This window comes from Lemur catta, chromosome 14, assembly GCF_020740605.2.
Source record: "Lemur catta isolate mLemCat1 chromosome 14, mLemCat1.pri, whole genome shotgun sequence".
In the NCBI taxonomy this organism is placed as follows: domain Eukaryota; kingdom Metazoa; phylum Chordata; class Mammalia; order Primates; family Lemuridae; genus Lemur; species Lemur catta.
Genome location: NC_059141.1, coordinates 16,086,050 through 16,100,744, shown reverse-complemented (window position 1 = coordinate 16,100,744; position 14,695 = coordinate 16,086,050). Strand labels below are relative to the sequence as shown.

At 32.0% G+C, this 14,695-nt stretch overlaps 1 protein-coding gene across 6 annotated transcripts in view; it reads left to right on the top strand.

The window, feature by feature from the left end:
* The window catches only part of SHOC2 (SHOC2 leucine rich repeat scaffold protein), a 69,180-nt gene extending 61,258 nt beyond the window's left edge, over positions 1–7,922 (top strand). For 5 of the 6 annotated variants that reach the window (XM_045568796.1, XM_045568795.1, XM_045568799.1 and 2 more), the window contains 4 exons: positions 1,611–1,733; positions 3,699–3,836; positions 4,177–4,294; positions 5,911–7,922. In XM_045568796.1, the coding sequence (XP_045424752.1) occupies positions 1,611–1,733; positions 3,699–3,836; positions 4,177–4,294; positions 5,911–6,119 (588 nt within the window). In that variant the 3' untranslated portion in view covers positions 6,120–7,922. The remainder of the gene's footprint in view (positions 1–1,610; positions 1,734–3,698; positions 3,837–4,176; positions 4,295–5,910) is intronic. The other variant, XM_045568801.1, reaches the window with a different exon arrangement.
* Positions 7,923–14,695: the final 6,773 nt, after the last annotated feature.

Here is a 14,695-nt window from a genome sequence, read left to right as displayed (position 1 = left end):
TGATTCCAGGTATAGTGTACTTTCTGTTATATCATACTATATCCCTTTGTCTTTGAGCCACTTCAACATAATTGTGGCTCCTTAAACTCCGGTCTAAATGTATAATTTTTTATTCTATCTATACTTCTTCACAAATATATATTTTATGATGATTCTTTAGAAGTATATAATAAGTAAACTAATGGGAATTCAAGATAACTTATAGTCTTAAACAAGTGTAAAATTTGTTATTAATCAGTCTGGTTATATGAGATTTAGCAGTGGCAATGGCGTTAATTCCAAATGTCCATTTTGTAATATTTGACTTACAACACAGTGGTTCAGGTGTTCATTACTTTTTGCATTTGATTATACATCTTTATGTATATGATATTGCAGTATATTAACTTGGAAAAGCTGTTTTCCATAAAATAAAAATTAAACTTAGAGCTTTGCCTTAATTTTTCTTCAAACATGATAGTGTGAATTTTTAATAAAACTTTTTCTTGGTTAAATCCAAATGAAACTTATCATTTTTTCTCCTCATGTAAGTATCAGTAGTAAATTTTTTTAAATGCAAATACTTTTATCATAGTGTAACCATCAGTAATTTGGGCCTAGATGGGCCATAAGTTAAATATTATAATGAAAGAAAAGTTTCATTATAATATGGTTTTCAAATGGATGTTTGCTACTTGAGATTTCTCTTATGGATGATTTTGTGTAAAATGAAACAAGTAATCCATGTGCAGTGCAGAAAAAATTAAAAATACAGATTAACAAAAAGGACTTAAAATAGTTCTACCACTGAGAGGTAGCATCACTGTTAACATATTGGCATAACTCATGGATACTCAACTGGGACAGGGGTGCTGATTGTCCTCTCCCAGTACCAACACCCCTAACACATAATGGTGTGGGAAGAGTTGTTTTTGATGAAAGTGTGTGTTATAAGTGAATATGTGGAAGCAGGAAGAGGATAGTGAATAGTTAGTATATATATCACTTTTTGTTCTGTATATAGCCATATCTAATTTTTAAACAAAATTAGGACCATACTTACTGTTGCATCATCTGTTTTTATTATATAATGATAAATATATTTTTACCATCTTATGGATTTTTATATTTTAGACAATGTTTTAATGATTTAATATGCAGTCTTAATAAGACTATTTTTTCCTCTCCTATTTTACTGCTCTGCATCTCTAGAATTCTGGAACTTATCTGGCTTTCCTTACGGGCTATGATTGGATGTGTCTTTTATTGTATTCATATCTTTATTTGAGTATTTCCATTTTATTCAGTGATTCCTATACATCGTAAAATGAGGAAAACATTTATCACTAGGATCTTTGAAATCTTGTGTTTCTCTATATCATGTATTTTTCTATTTCCATTACAAATAATGACATAGGGAATAGACTTCCAGCTAAACCTCAAAATAAAAGCCTAATTACTGTATAAAAAGCTTTGGGGGCCTTAGAATTTTTGTTGCTTTTTTTTCTTTCTATATTTGGATATCCAAAAGGGAAATAAGGTTTTGTTTTATTAAAAATTATGTTTCCAAGAGACAGGCAAATATGAAGCTTTGTTGTTCTACCTTGGATGCTTCTTTTTATCTTTGCTAGGACAATCAGTTAACATCACTTCCCTTGGATTTTGGAACTTGGACCAGTATGGTAGAATTGAATTTAGCCACTAATCAGCTGACAAAGATCCCTGAGGATGTGTCTGGTCTTGTTTCTCTTGAGGTGAGTATAGATGAGCATTTAGAACTCTTCAGACCCATCTGTAAGTCTCTTCAGACTTATCTCATTTATAAAATTTCACATTGCAATAAGCAATTTCTATTTGGGTAAAGATCATAATTAGAAATGTTAGAGCTTTCTTAAACATACAACCCTATTAGGATGATGAAGTGTTGACTTAGTCTAGGCCTAGTGCTTCTGAACTACTCTTATTAAAAATTGGTAAATTTGAGTGCTATAACTTACCTTGGGAAAGAAAAGGTCACTAAAACTTAGCATCTTTTAGAACATATTTTATAACTACTACACCACTGTCTACCAAATAATTATGGGTTCCTCAGACTAGTGTTCAGAACGCTTTATTGTACTTTTTCATCCTAATTACCTACCTACTATTTTATTTACTAGTTAAATTTTTTTCTTTGTTGGAAATCTAATGTGAGTATTTCTAGCTCTGTATGTTCAGTCTTATTGTTTCTAATATCTAGAATGCTCTCTTCTCATCCCCTTAATTTTTTCTTTTAAAATTCTTTTCCATAATAAAAGATCATCTTATTGTTACCTTCTTAGTCAGGGATGATTTCCCTTGTCTCTAAGTTCCTAGTTTCACCTTTTTGATGAAAAAGCTTACTAGTAGTAAATATATTGGTTTTTTATTTTATTTGTTTTTTAAGAGACAAGATCTCGCTCTGTTGCCCAGGCTAGAGTGCAGTGGTATGATCATAGCTCACTGCACCCTCGAACTTCTGGGCTCAGATGATCCTCTTGCCTCAGCCTCCTGAGTAGCTGGGACTATGGCCACCATTCTGTGCCACCATTCTGGCTAATTCTTAAATTTTTTGTAGAGACAGGATCTTCCTGTGTTGCCCAGGCTGGTCTCAAACTCTTGGCGTCAAGAGATCCTCCTACCTCAGCCTCCCAAAGTGCTGGAATTACGGGCATGAGCTGCTGTGCCCAGCCAAATATATTGTTTTGTAAAATTTCCTCCATATTCATGTTTTTTAAAAATCTAATTATTTAATATTTATCATTATTAATAAGGTGAAATAGCATGGTGTAATGGCTAAAAGCATGAGTTTTGAAGTCAAACAGATCTGGGTGCAATTCTGGTTTTTCTCTATATTTATGGATTTAATCCACCCAAGCTTCAGTTTTCTAATCTATGAAATGGGAACAATAATGTTATTTACCTCATAGGTTTATAATTAGGATTAGAGGCAATAATATACATAATGCATTTAGTACTGTGCCTTGCAAATAGTAAACTCAAGTGGTAGCTGTTATATTTTCTTTGTCTCTTTGTATATATTTGCTTTATTATGAGTAGTATAACTTTAGGGGAAATAAATGGGCATAAAAAATTAGCCAGAATGTTATGGAGATCTTTCTATTTACTGCTCTTTCATACACATTATTTTTCCCCCACCCCCCTGCTAGTTGTAACTCCTTTGAGAACAAAGACTGTCTTCCTCAGCTTTTCCCACCCTCCCCCATCCATATCTTGCAGGGTCTCTTTCAGTATAATAAATACACCACAAATAAAAACTGTGGCAGAATGATTGGGGCAGTTTAGAAGCCATTTGTTACCTTCCTTAAGTGATGGTTTATAAGTGATTTTAAATAATCAGTTTCCTATTAGATAGACATTTGTAACTATTGAATATCAAAATGCCACTAACTGTATGAATCTTAGTGTAAATAGTTAATAATTCTCTTTTTTTAAAATTTAGTTAAAATTAAGTTGCTTCTGTTGCTTTCATTAGTTTTGTATAATCAAATAAAATTCCATTTCTAATAACTGTGTTTTTTTATGACTAGTTAAATATTTTATATATGTTATATAAATGAATATTACCCTTCATATTCACTGTTTGGAAAATTAACATTGTTTAATAAGTGGTAATATTACTACACAATGGTAGTATCCATTTCATGAGTTGCTACACATTGTCAATAATTTCTCATTAGGTTCTAATATTATCAAACAATCTTCTAAAGAAGCTTCCCCATGGTCTTGGAAACCTTAGGAAGTTAAGAGAGTTGGATTTAGAGGAGAACAAATTGGAATCCTTGCCAAATGAAATTGCATATCTTAAGGATTTACAGGTAAAACATTATCCTGATGGCTTTGTAGTTGTATGATTAAAGTTTTTGGAATCTGTTCCAAATTGCACGTTTTTCTTAAGATTTTGACCTAATTCTTGGACCAGATAGATTTTCCTATTATAGCATTAGAGCTGAGTTTTATGATCATATAATCTATCTGCTTTTGTTTTCCCAATAAATGGTAGTTTTTGAAAGAAAAACCTATAACTTATTAAGTGATTCTCATCCTATCTAATTTTCTTCTTATTTTATTGTTTAGTAGATGTATTATAAGATGTATTATTTGCATCAGTTGTAGGAAATTTATATGTAACTGTCTTATTTTGTTAATCTTTTTTAGAAATTAATCTTGACAAACAACCAGTTGACCACTCTTCCCAGAGGCATTGGTCACCTTACCAATGTCGCACATCTTGGCCTTGGAGAGAACCTACTCACTCATCTTCCTGAGGAAATTGGTATGAACCCTATGGATGCTTGATTCTGTGCTAATAATTTGCTCTTGTGCTTGCAAGCAGTGTTTCAGAGAACTATAACCAATCTACTGTTTTTGTAAACTGAGGTTACATCAGGCATAAGATTTTTTTTTATAGAGTACCAGTGGTTTAAAATTGGTAGATTGATTTTGGTTAGATTTCTTATGGGATGTTAGGGTTAATATTGTATTTGAGAATGTTTTAGAATACTTACATTTCCAGTAGTTTTTATATATGATCTCAATTTAGAAGAGTTATGTTATATTTCTTCCAAATTTAAAAATTACACAGGCTTGAATTAAATTAGTAATGTCTTATGCCAAAAGAACATTTCTTTATGGGATTTGAGGATTAATATTAATATTTGACTAATTAATATTTGGCAGTACTTTAGCATTTTCCAAGTGTTTTCATTTCCATTATTTCATATAATCAACATGACCACCTTGGATTTTAGGTAATGCAAGTTGTAATCCTGTCTTACAAAGAGTGAGTTACTCGATGAAGGTCACATAGTAAACAAATAGTAGTTCTTAAATTAGCAGTTCTGTACATTGTGTTCTCCCAATGTGTGCTGTCCGTAGGCACTATAGGTTGGTAGTTCAGAATGGTTTTGGAGATAATAGACAATTCAAAATCTAGCTCTGCTGCTTATTGGCTTTGTGACTTTGGATAAGGTATGTAAACTTCCTAAGCCTCAAGTTTTTTACCTGTAAAATAAGGATGATAATAGTAACTTCTCATAGGGTTATTCTAAAGATTAAATAATATCTTCTCTGTAAACAGATTTTTTTACCTGCTAGCTATTTTTTTTAATTAGTCTTCTCATAAATGCCATTGTCAAATACTCCAAATTTTGGAGTTTAAAAATTGGAAACACATAAGGCAAATTTATACTTCTGGTATATTTAGTTCTAGAATATTTAATATTTATTCTAGCTGACCTGATTTAATTGCTTGGGACATTTTCCTAGAAAGTACAAATATCTTAAGATAGTCTAAGAAGAATTTTTAAAAGACCATATAAATGGATTTTTGGCTTACTGTCAAATATGTGATAACTCCCTTAGGGAAAGTTTATAAGAAGTAACAACTTTCCTCATGAGAAATTTATTGATATGAGAAATTGTCACATTGTCTACAACATAAAAGTGATTATAGGCACTGAATATATAATATCCTCACCTCTGGAGCTTAATATGCATATACACACACACACACACACGTGTATGTGTGTGTGTGTGTGTGTGTGTGTGTGTATGCCAAACTGTTCCAAACAGAATCTCTGGAGATGGACCATGTGTATTTTAAGAAAGCTCACCAAGCTTGAAGACCGTAAAGGAAGAGGTTCTGATTTAGTTGATATGGACTGTGACCTGGATATCAGGAGTTTTTTTAAATCTCCCCAGTTGATTTAAATATGCAGCAAAGTTTGAGATCCATGGTTGTAGAGGATTTTAAAACTAAGATAAGAGAATAAGAGGAAATGTGTATTAAGTATATGTAATGCCCAGGATAGCATCATGCCCAGTTGAACTTTTGAAATAGTAACTAATTTTTTTAAAAAGTAATAATTGATTTGATTTTTTTTAAAACAGGTACACTGGAGAACCTAGAAGAACTGTATTTGAATGACAACCCCAACCTGCATAGCCTTCCCTTTGAGCTGGCTCTCTGCAGCAAACTTTCAATCATGAGTATTGAGAACTGTCCACTCAGCCACCTTCCACCTCAGATTGTTGCTGGGGGGCCTTCTTTCATCATTCAGTTCCTAAAGATGCAGGGTCCATATCGTGCCATGGTCTGATACAAATCTACTGGTCCCACACACTGTTCAAAAATAGACTGCCATTAAGTTTTCATATCTATATCTGTATCTATTTATGTAGATATTGATATATATGGCAGATTTATAAAGATTGCATTATGTGTTTCTGCTAATAGAGGAATCATAGCCATTTAGATTTTTTTTTAATTCTGTACAAAAGGCTTATATAAGTTTTCTTTGCTGAATTTGATGGATGTTTTTCTGTTGTGTAATCTGATGTGCCAGTTTGCTTAAAACATTTGCCAACAAATTATGAAGCTATTAAATTTAAGGGACAGAGGTAGTATGGTTAGATATACTTTCTCTTAGGAAGAATAATGGGCAAACAATTTTGTTGCAACTTTTCATATATATATTTTCCCCTTGCCAATTGTCATATCTTTATAGTATTGTAGGCCCTGAAGGTAGAATTTTTCTTTAACTTATTTTGAGATTTGAGATTTAAATTTTATGTATTGTTTACAGTCAGAGTAAATCACTGGATTGTTGTTGTTATTATTATGTTTTGGTTTTGATTTGCTCTGTTTTAATCAGTCAAATCTAGAGTTTATATCCTCTGTTAAAGAATTTGCATCAGTTGGTTTAAACAATAAAAGGTATTTGCTTGTTAAAACAACTGGCAAAGTGAAAAGATACAGTCAAAAATCTCGTATTTCTTTAATTGTGCTTCTCTAATGAGTGGTAAAGCAAAATACCTGAATTGAGTCTTTGGGTAAGGGGAGGGTATTGAGACCTTTTTTTAGTCTAAATATTTTTTCTTAAGTTTGGGGAACAAAAACTTACAATGAAAAGGAGCTTTTTCATTCCTGAAAGTTGCAGATTCACAAGAACTAACAGAATAATTTGGCAAATAAATAAATTACATATAAACACACATTCTATATATGTATATATAATGCTATATAGATATGTATTTATTATATCATAAACTACAGTAGGTAACTTTAAGGATTTCTCCCTATCCTTGTACAATGACATGAATGTCTCTCTTTGAAAACTGCAATATATGTATGTTTCAAGGTTATTTAACAGTGTACTATGGTTTTATATCTTGACTTGCCTTGTACACCTTTCAATTCTGGAATATATGCGTCCAAGCACAATATCTTCACACTGTGCTGTATTGCTGCTGACCTAAATGCACTTTTCCCCACACGTGGGGCACTGGCTTCAAACAATTAAGTTCAGTATCATTACTTTTAATCTCATCTTTCCTTTCTTGGTAGTTGTTAATATAGTTATGGAAAAGAGGCACATTGCATAGAAGTCATTGATAGTTCAATGGAAGGTCTGTAAGATATGCATGTGCTCTTTGATACATTTTCTTTCACTTTTCTGCTTTTAAGACTTAGCAGTATTGTTGGTGTAAGCCAATTTGCTTATTGAGGAGACTCAGAAAGCAAGTGCATTCTAGATACCATCCTAAAAACACTTCCCATGTAATGCGTAAATATTACGTATTGCTGCTTAGTTTTTTTTTCCATTTAGTTGGGCATTGTATTTTAAACAAAAACATTTTTTGATTAAGGCTATGATATTAAAATCAGGACTAGGTTTGAGGTTATAACTGTGTTTGCAATTGACAGTTTTATAAGGAGCAACTAAGAAATGGAAGGCAGGTGAAGATATAAAACCCTAGAATGTTTAAATGTGCTGTAAAACTATTGTAGATGTCACTGGATTTTACCAAGTAATATCCTTTCTTCTTTTTTCCATCTACTGTGGCTTTTCAGTTAAAATTTTCTTTATAAAAGGAATTTGTTTATTACAGCTCTACCTAGAGCCTGTGTGTATGTGTGGTTTTTTAAATCTCATATCCAGGTGTGTTTATATATTAAGATGATGGAACTTGAACTTCAAAGGTAGTAACTGAATGTCTTTTCTTGAAAAAATATAGTTATTGTTTCTTAAATTGAAAATAGATATAGTTTTTAAAGCATTTTGGTTCTTTTATTTATGTTAATCTAAAACAAGTATAAAATGATCATAATCTTACGTGAAGTGATGCTACATATAAACAGTATATAGCTGATGAGTTATAAAAAATTTTTAAGAACCATAAAATAATAGGTCCTCTGTATGGCTGCCACCTTGTAAGAGCCTATGAATTTTATTACTTGTACCAAGAACCTAGAATGGAATCTAATTAGGACATCCTTGAGAAATCAAGATACTTAATATTTAAATAGTTTGAATATAATAAGGAATATTGTTGAAGGACTACATATGAGCTAATATTTTTTCCTGAAACCGCAATGAGACTAATTGGCATATCCAAAATTTTTCATTTCTTTTGAAGAAATTATGTTTAGTCTCTCCATGAGGCTCAGGAAATAACACAAGAATATCAGAAGATGTTACATGTGGCCCTCTGGATCCTTGAGTGCAGCCTTTTGACTGAATCCAGATTTTACAGAACAAATCGGTGAAAGGGATGCACTTGGGGGATCTGGAGGGCCATGTGTGGCCTTGAGGCCGCAGGTTCCCCACCCCTTTGCTTTTTCTTAATATGTAGCAGCAAAATGCCAATGGTAATGTCAAACAGTCCTTCTTTTATAGGAGTTTAATACTTTTAAAATTCCAGATGATTATTTCATACATAAAGGAGGACATGCTAAATAATTTATGAACTTGATGGATAACAAATGGAAATAGTAGATGATACAGGAAGGGGAAATACACATAAAACCTTATATTAAAAGGTAAACAATACAATTGGAATGAGGTCCAAAAAATGTAGTTATAAATTTCTAATTTATCCCACTATACAGTCTGACTGATTTAAAATGGATAAACATCGTAATTTATCTAGTTTTTCTGTGATAATTGGTATGTTAACCTTTCGTTTTCCATCTGAGTTATTTCTAAGCTAAAAGTTCAGCTTACAGAATTGAAAATGGTTTATTAATAAGAATGGGTAGTAATTAAGAGTATAAAGAGTGGGACCCTTTTGAAATGGAAAGGGGGCACTATCAATAATGATGTTGGACCAACAGCCATTGCCTGTGTCAGGCAAATCAAGGCATATGGTCACTCTTGCATGATTCAAATTATATGAAAGTAAATGGCATAATCCAAAATAAACAGGAGAATACCTTCCTAAAATCTGTCAAATCTAACTAAAATGAATTGTGAAAAAAAATCTTCTACCTGTACCAGAGAATAAGACAGGGTACCAAATATCTTAGCTAAAACTTTTCTCTTGCTTTATTCTTTTGGTTAGTTTATCCTTTAGGTGTTAATTGGGCAATTAAAGAAAGCATTACAATCTGTGGTTGATTATCTAGTCTTGGACAATTTGAATATGCAAGAATTGTAACATTGATTTGGTATCTAAGGAAGTATCTTTTGTAAGGAAATATTATGAGAATGTTTTGCAAAATAGACATCAGTACTTCGTTATTGAATAGAATGCCTGCTGGTAACACTAATTCTGAGAAAACATTTCTGGGTTTATTTTTAACTTTGAAAAATAAGTTTAAAAATAAGAATTTTTTATTCTTAAAAACTGGAGTTGGTTGTCATTTCCCTTAAATACTTTCTCTTGTATGTACTTGGTAACTATTTCACTGACATTATAAATGTTAAATGTAAACTGAATTTAAATACCTGTTTGTGACCCAAGACTTCACCTGGATAGTTTATAGTATTTCAGTAAGGGAACTTTACAAAGTTTGGTAGAGTGGTCATCTCCACTGTTGAGAGTAGTCAGGACAGAGCTGTCATATACAGGGTTTGCAGTCTGTAGTGTACAACAGCATTATATGCTGAGGGTGATACTGTTTCACATCATAGATTTGTTTATTTATTGTGACACTTTTTTTTTTTTTTTTACCAGATGTCAGTAAAGTTCCTTGTTCTAACAAAATCAACATATTATGTCAATTTTCTGACAGACGAAAGTGAAGAGACTTGAGAAAGGAAATTTTTTTCTCACTTGCACAGTGGTGCTAGCTTGGATAGAGGGGAGATTCTGTCTTTGTGTAAGTTATTAGAGCTCTAAGCTAACAATCCTAGTAAGGATTGTAAATGGAATAATAGTTAAATGTCATTTTATAGATTGTAGGTACTTGTAAAAATCATCTTACTTGGAAAATCTAATTAGAGTCTATGAGGACTTTATCAGTGACTATCATTATTTAGATTTCCTGTATTATGTAGTATGTCTTTTATCATTACTGGTGTTATTTATATGGAAAACTTTTAACCTTCCACTGGTCTGATCAAACTTAGTATACAAGTAGCATTTGCATCAGCCATCTATACCATTTTCTTTTAATGATTTTGAAGAAATTATTCAGTAAATCTGTCCATTTAGCTAATACTTAAAACCTGGTGTCCACTACTAAAGAGAATGTTATATGTGTGGATCAAATAATTTAATATTAGTTTGAATAGAAAAGTATATTAATGTATAATTTTTCCACATTTGTTTTTCTTTTCTCTCATCTCAAAACTCTTAAGTTTTTAAGAAAACTATGTGTTTTCTGAACTCCTAGTTCAGAAAGTTGTCTTGCAGTTGCTCAATAAGAATGCAACAAGTATGTATGTAACAGTTTGGATATTTCTTCTAGTAAAGAAGGTTTCCACTGATATTTAACAGGTCTTGTGCTCTGTTAAATACTTAGCTATTCTGAATTACAAGTCAAGGCTAAAAGGTGTAAACAGCCTTCAAATAATGTGTTTTGAACTTTAATTATATTTTTGATTATTTGGACTACATAAAAATTACCGTACCTTTTTAGTAAGTCATTCTGTGTTAAGCTATTCAGTGTAAATAACATATTTGTAAATGTTCTGCCAGTGAGTTTTTTTAAAAGAGTTCCGGTGCTACACGTAGCTAAAGCTGGACCTGAAATCAGTCTGCAGTGTCATGAAACCATAAAAATGTGGAACAAGATAAATGACTTTTCACTACCATTTAATCTTGTAGAAAACTTTGAAACAGCAAATGACATGCATAAGGTACGCAAAAATAGGTGCATAAAAACATGCAACAAAGTATTTTATAGGGTTAATTGTGTTTTCAGTATGGTTGTTTATATTGTTTATATTTACGAAGAAAATGCTTATTTTGCAAACTTTCACAGGAAAGGAAAGAAAGTTTGTTTTGATTTGGCTATTTTCAGATGTCATGGTAACTAAAGGCAGAAATTAAGTGCAGGATACCTAGATAAAAGATGTGATATTGCCTAATAAAGAATTATTTAAGTTTGTATTTTAAAATGTTTCACAAGAACAAAAACTATGAGAGTAAAGGATTGGCTGAAGAAAACTTACCAAGAAAAATAACAAATTTTAGTCCTGTGTGCATCCTGATTAAATGTCGTCTTTCCTCATAGCATTCTTTATTAGGTATTTTTTTTTTTTTTTAAAAATCACTCTGGCTACTTTGAGAAGAATGGATTGAAGGGAATTATAACTAGAGACCAAGAGGCCAGAGGGGAGGTTGTTGGTGTAATCCAGGTGAGGGATGACAATGGCTTTGATTGGGATTGTAGCGATGGGGATGGAAAGAAATAACATTTAGGGGACCTTAGAAAGAAGTATTAGTAAGAATTCATGATTGACTGGATAAAGTGCGTAAGAATCAAAGATGACTCCCAGGTTTGTGGCTTAAGCATCTGTGTATATTTACTAAACTTAAGGAACTTTGGAGGAGGACCAGGTTCTTTTGGCTTGTTTAGAGGTAGGGAAAGGATGTGTTCTTGTACCTGTAGGACATCAAGTGTAGATGACAAGTAAGCAATCGGATACTTAAATCTTTAAATATCATGGTTAGAAGGTTAGGCCTGGAAACAGATGATCCAACATATAGATGGTAATTGAAGCAAGGATTTCCCGCGGGAGATCATATAGAATGGGAAAAGGATGGAATCCTGATTAAGTCCAACTTTTAGATGGGGAGGAGCTGTAGTAGAGATGAGAAATTTTATTTCCCCAAAGAATTGGGGTGGAGGGTGCCAGATGGAGAATGTTTAAAGGCAGCTCTTCATTGTCTTTCCAATAATCTTATATGACTGTTGGTATTCTATTTAAATTTGATTCCCTTAAATCTTCTCTCTAGAAATGTCACCTAAAAATTGAACTTATTTTTCTGCATTTTTTAAAAGGAATTATTACTCATTTCCAGGTTTTAATTATTTGATCAACCTATTTATAGTGGTCTTTCCCCCTTCATTTTTGCTATCTCACTCTTTGTAGTTAACCTTCTGGAATAGATTAGGTTTGAGATAACTGGCTAGGTGTATGCATTTATTTTTAAATCATCTTTAAGCCAGATAGGCTTATCTAGCCTAGCTAAAGAAAAGATTTTCATAGTCTTAGCTTTGCTAGCAAAATTTGGGCCTAGGAAGAGAATGCCTTTATTTGGGAGGGGCACAGTTCTAAAATACATACAAAAAATATTCTGACTTGAAAAGAATGCCATTGTAAAATATAAAAGCATTAAATTTAAGGGATTAGATTATTGGCTCTTTAATGACTTCAGTCAATTAGATTTAAGTGATTAAACTGTCAATTCAAACTTCTTTAAAAAACTGGCTAATAACTTTTTCTTTAAATTATAAGTGCATAATATCTGAGAGCATATATTATAAATATTACCTACAAAAGTAGGCCTTGTGAATATCCAAGTCAAATGTTTTTTAAAAGATTTTACTTGGTCGAATAACTACATGGTTACTTTAAATTTTTCTGTTGAAATGAAAGAATCTGAATGCCTGAATTTATTTTAGTTCAGATTTTATCACTAACTTTGAAAATTATTTAGGGAACCCAATTTTAATGTTATTTATTTTCTAGAGAGGAAAGGAAGGTTTTAATGCTCAGTGCTTAAAACTGTAAGTGGACGTATTTATTATGACAGCACTCAGAGTGTTTGAGATTAGTCTTTTAATTTCTGAAGTGTAAAGATGTACCGTATGTATATATGTGTACATATATATGAATATATGAAAGGGAAGGAGAGATAGTAAAAGCACAAAAATGAAAATATAAATAAAGTGAACTTTATGTGTTTCAACTTGGACATGTGACCAATTTGTCAAGAAGTTCTCTGGACTTCCCTAATTTGGGGATGATTATATTTTGCTGAATTTTATTTATTACAGATTTCATGTCTTTTAACTAGCACTATTCCTTGGGGCAAAATTGAATATTTATCCTACCTTCTTTAATATCAAACACATACTATAGACAAGAATTTTTGCCCTTCACAATCTAGTGGAATTCACACTTAAGTAATTCTTAAGAAGTAAGAATATTTTAATTTCATTCAATTTTCTAACCTCCAAAGCATCTGTTATGACTGTTAAATAAAGTCCATCCTGAAGCAACTGAGAACATTGATTGCCTTTTGAAAAGTACTGATGCACTTTTATTTATAGAGAATAAAATCTTAACATGAAGAGTTATGGATGAACCTGGATTTGAGGTAATCACTATTTTCTTCCGAAACGTTTGGAGACGCTTTTTCCTTCTGTGAGCATTGACTTAGAGGCGAGTGATAAATCTACATGTTTTGCCTTTGATGTCAACTTCCAAAGGATGCTGTACAGCCAAGAATTCTTCTAAGTAACCCTTAATTTATTTGGATTACAAATGAGAACTATAATGGCAAAATTTTTTAAATTTTCTGTTTTTGTATAATAATTTGTCCCATTACTTTTCCCAGGATATGATTAGTGTTACCACATTTGTCAGGTGGTATTGTAGATGAGATATCTAAGAATTAGGGTTTGCTGGTTTCATTTTACATACAGACATACATATAAACACACATTTTCTATGTATTTTTCTGGTTCAATGACTACTCATTATGGAGATTACATTTCTAGTACACTTGAATACCATGTAGTAAATGCCCACTTTTTAATTCTTACAAGGGAAGCCTTAGAACAAGTTGAGTTCAACAAGAGTTTGTACCTAAGTACCTTGGCAGTTATTTTTTAGCTTTTTTCACTATATACTATTTGTCCAAGAGTGAATTTTTTAGCAATTTGGATTACTAGAATTCCATTTGGGCCACAAATTTTATTGAATATTATTATGGACCCAGGTTTGTTCTAAAACTTTAAAAACTTAGCATGAAAATCTTGGTAATCACTTTTTTCACCTCTTTGGTTTTGGTTATGTTTAGTTTTTAGGGTCAATTGTGTATTTTTTTTAGGCAACTAAGTGAATTCATTTTTTCCTTCTTGTTCCTTTGGTTTTTATGTAAATCTTACTCTATTACCTTTATTTTCAAAACAAGAGACTACCCAGGGAAAGTAAGTGAGAGTATACACTGATGCAATATCATGTCAACATTGGTATTAGAACCCGGGTCTTTTGACTCCTTAATCAGTATTCTCCACTGTATTGCCTCCCCGTCTAAACCACAACATCTGCACTGCCCTGATTGAAACTGGTCAAGTGGGGTCCTGATTAAAGTAGATTAACCAGGTGAAATCCGAATCAAGCACAACACTTCTCCCACTACTAATCTACTAACTTGAAAACCATATATTGTAACATAAATAAATTTGAACAGTTTCACGCACAAAGAAGTGTGA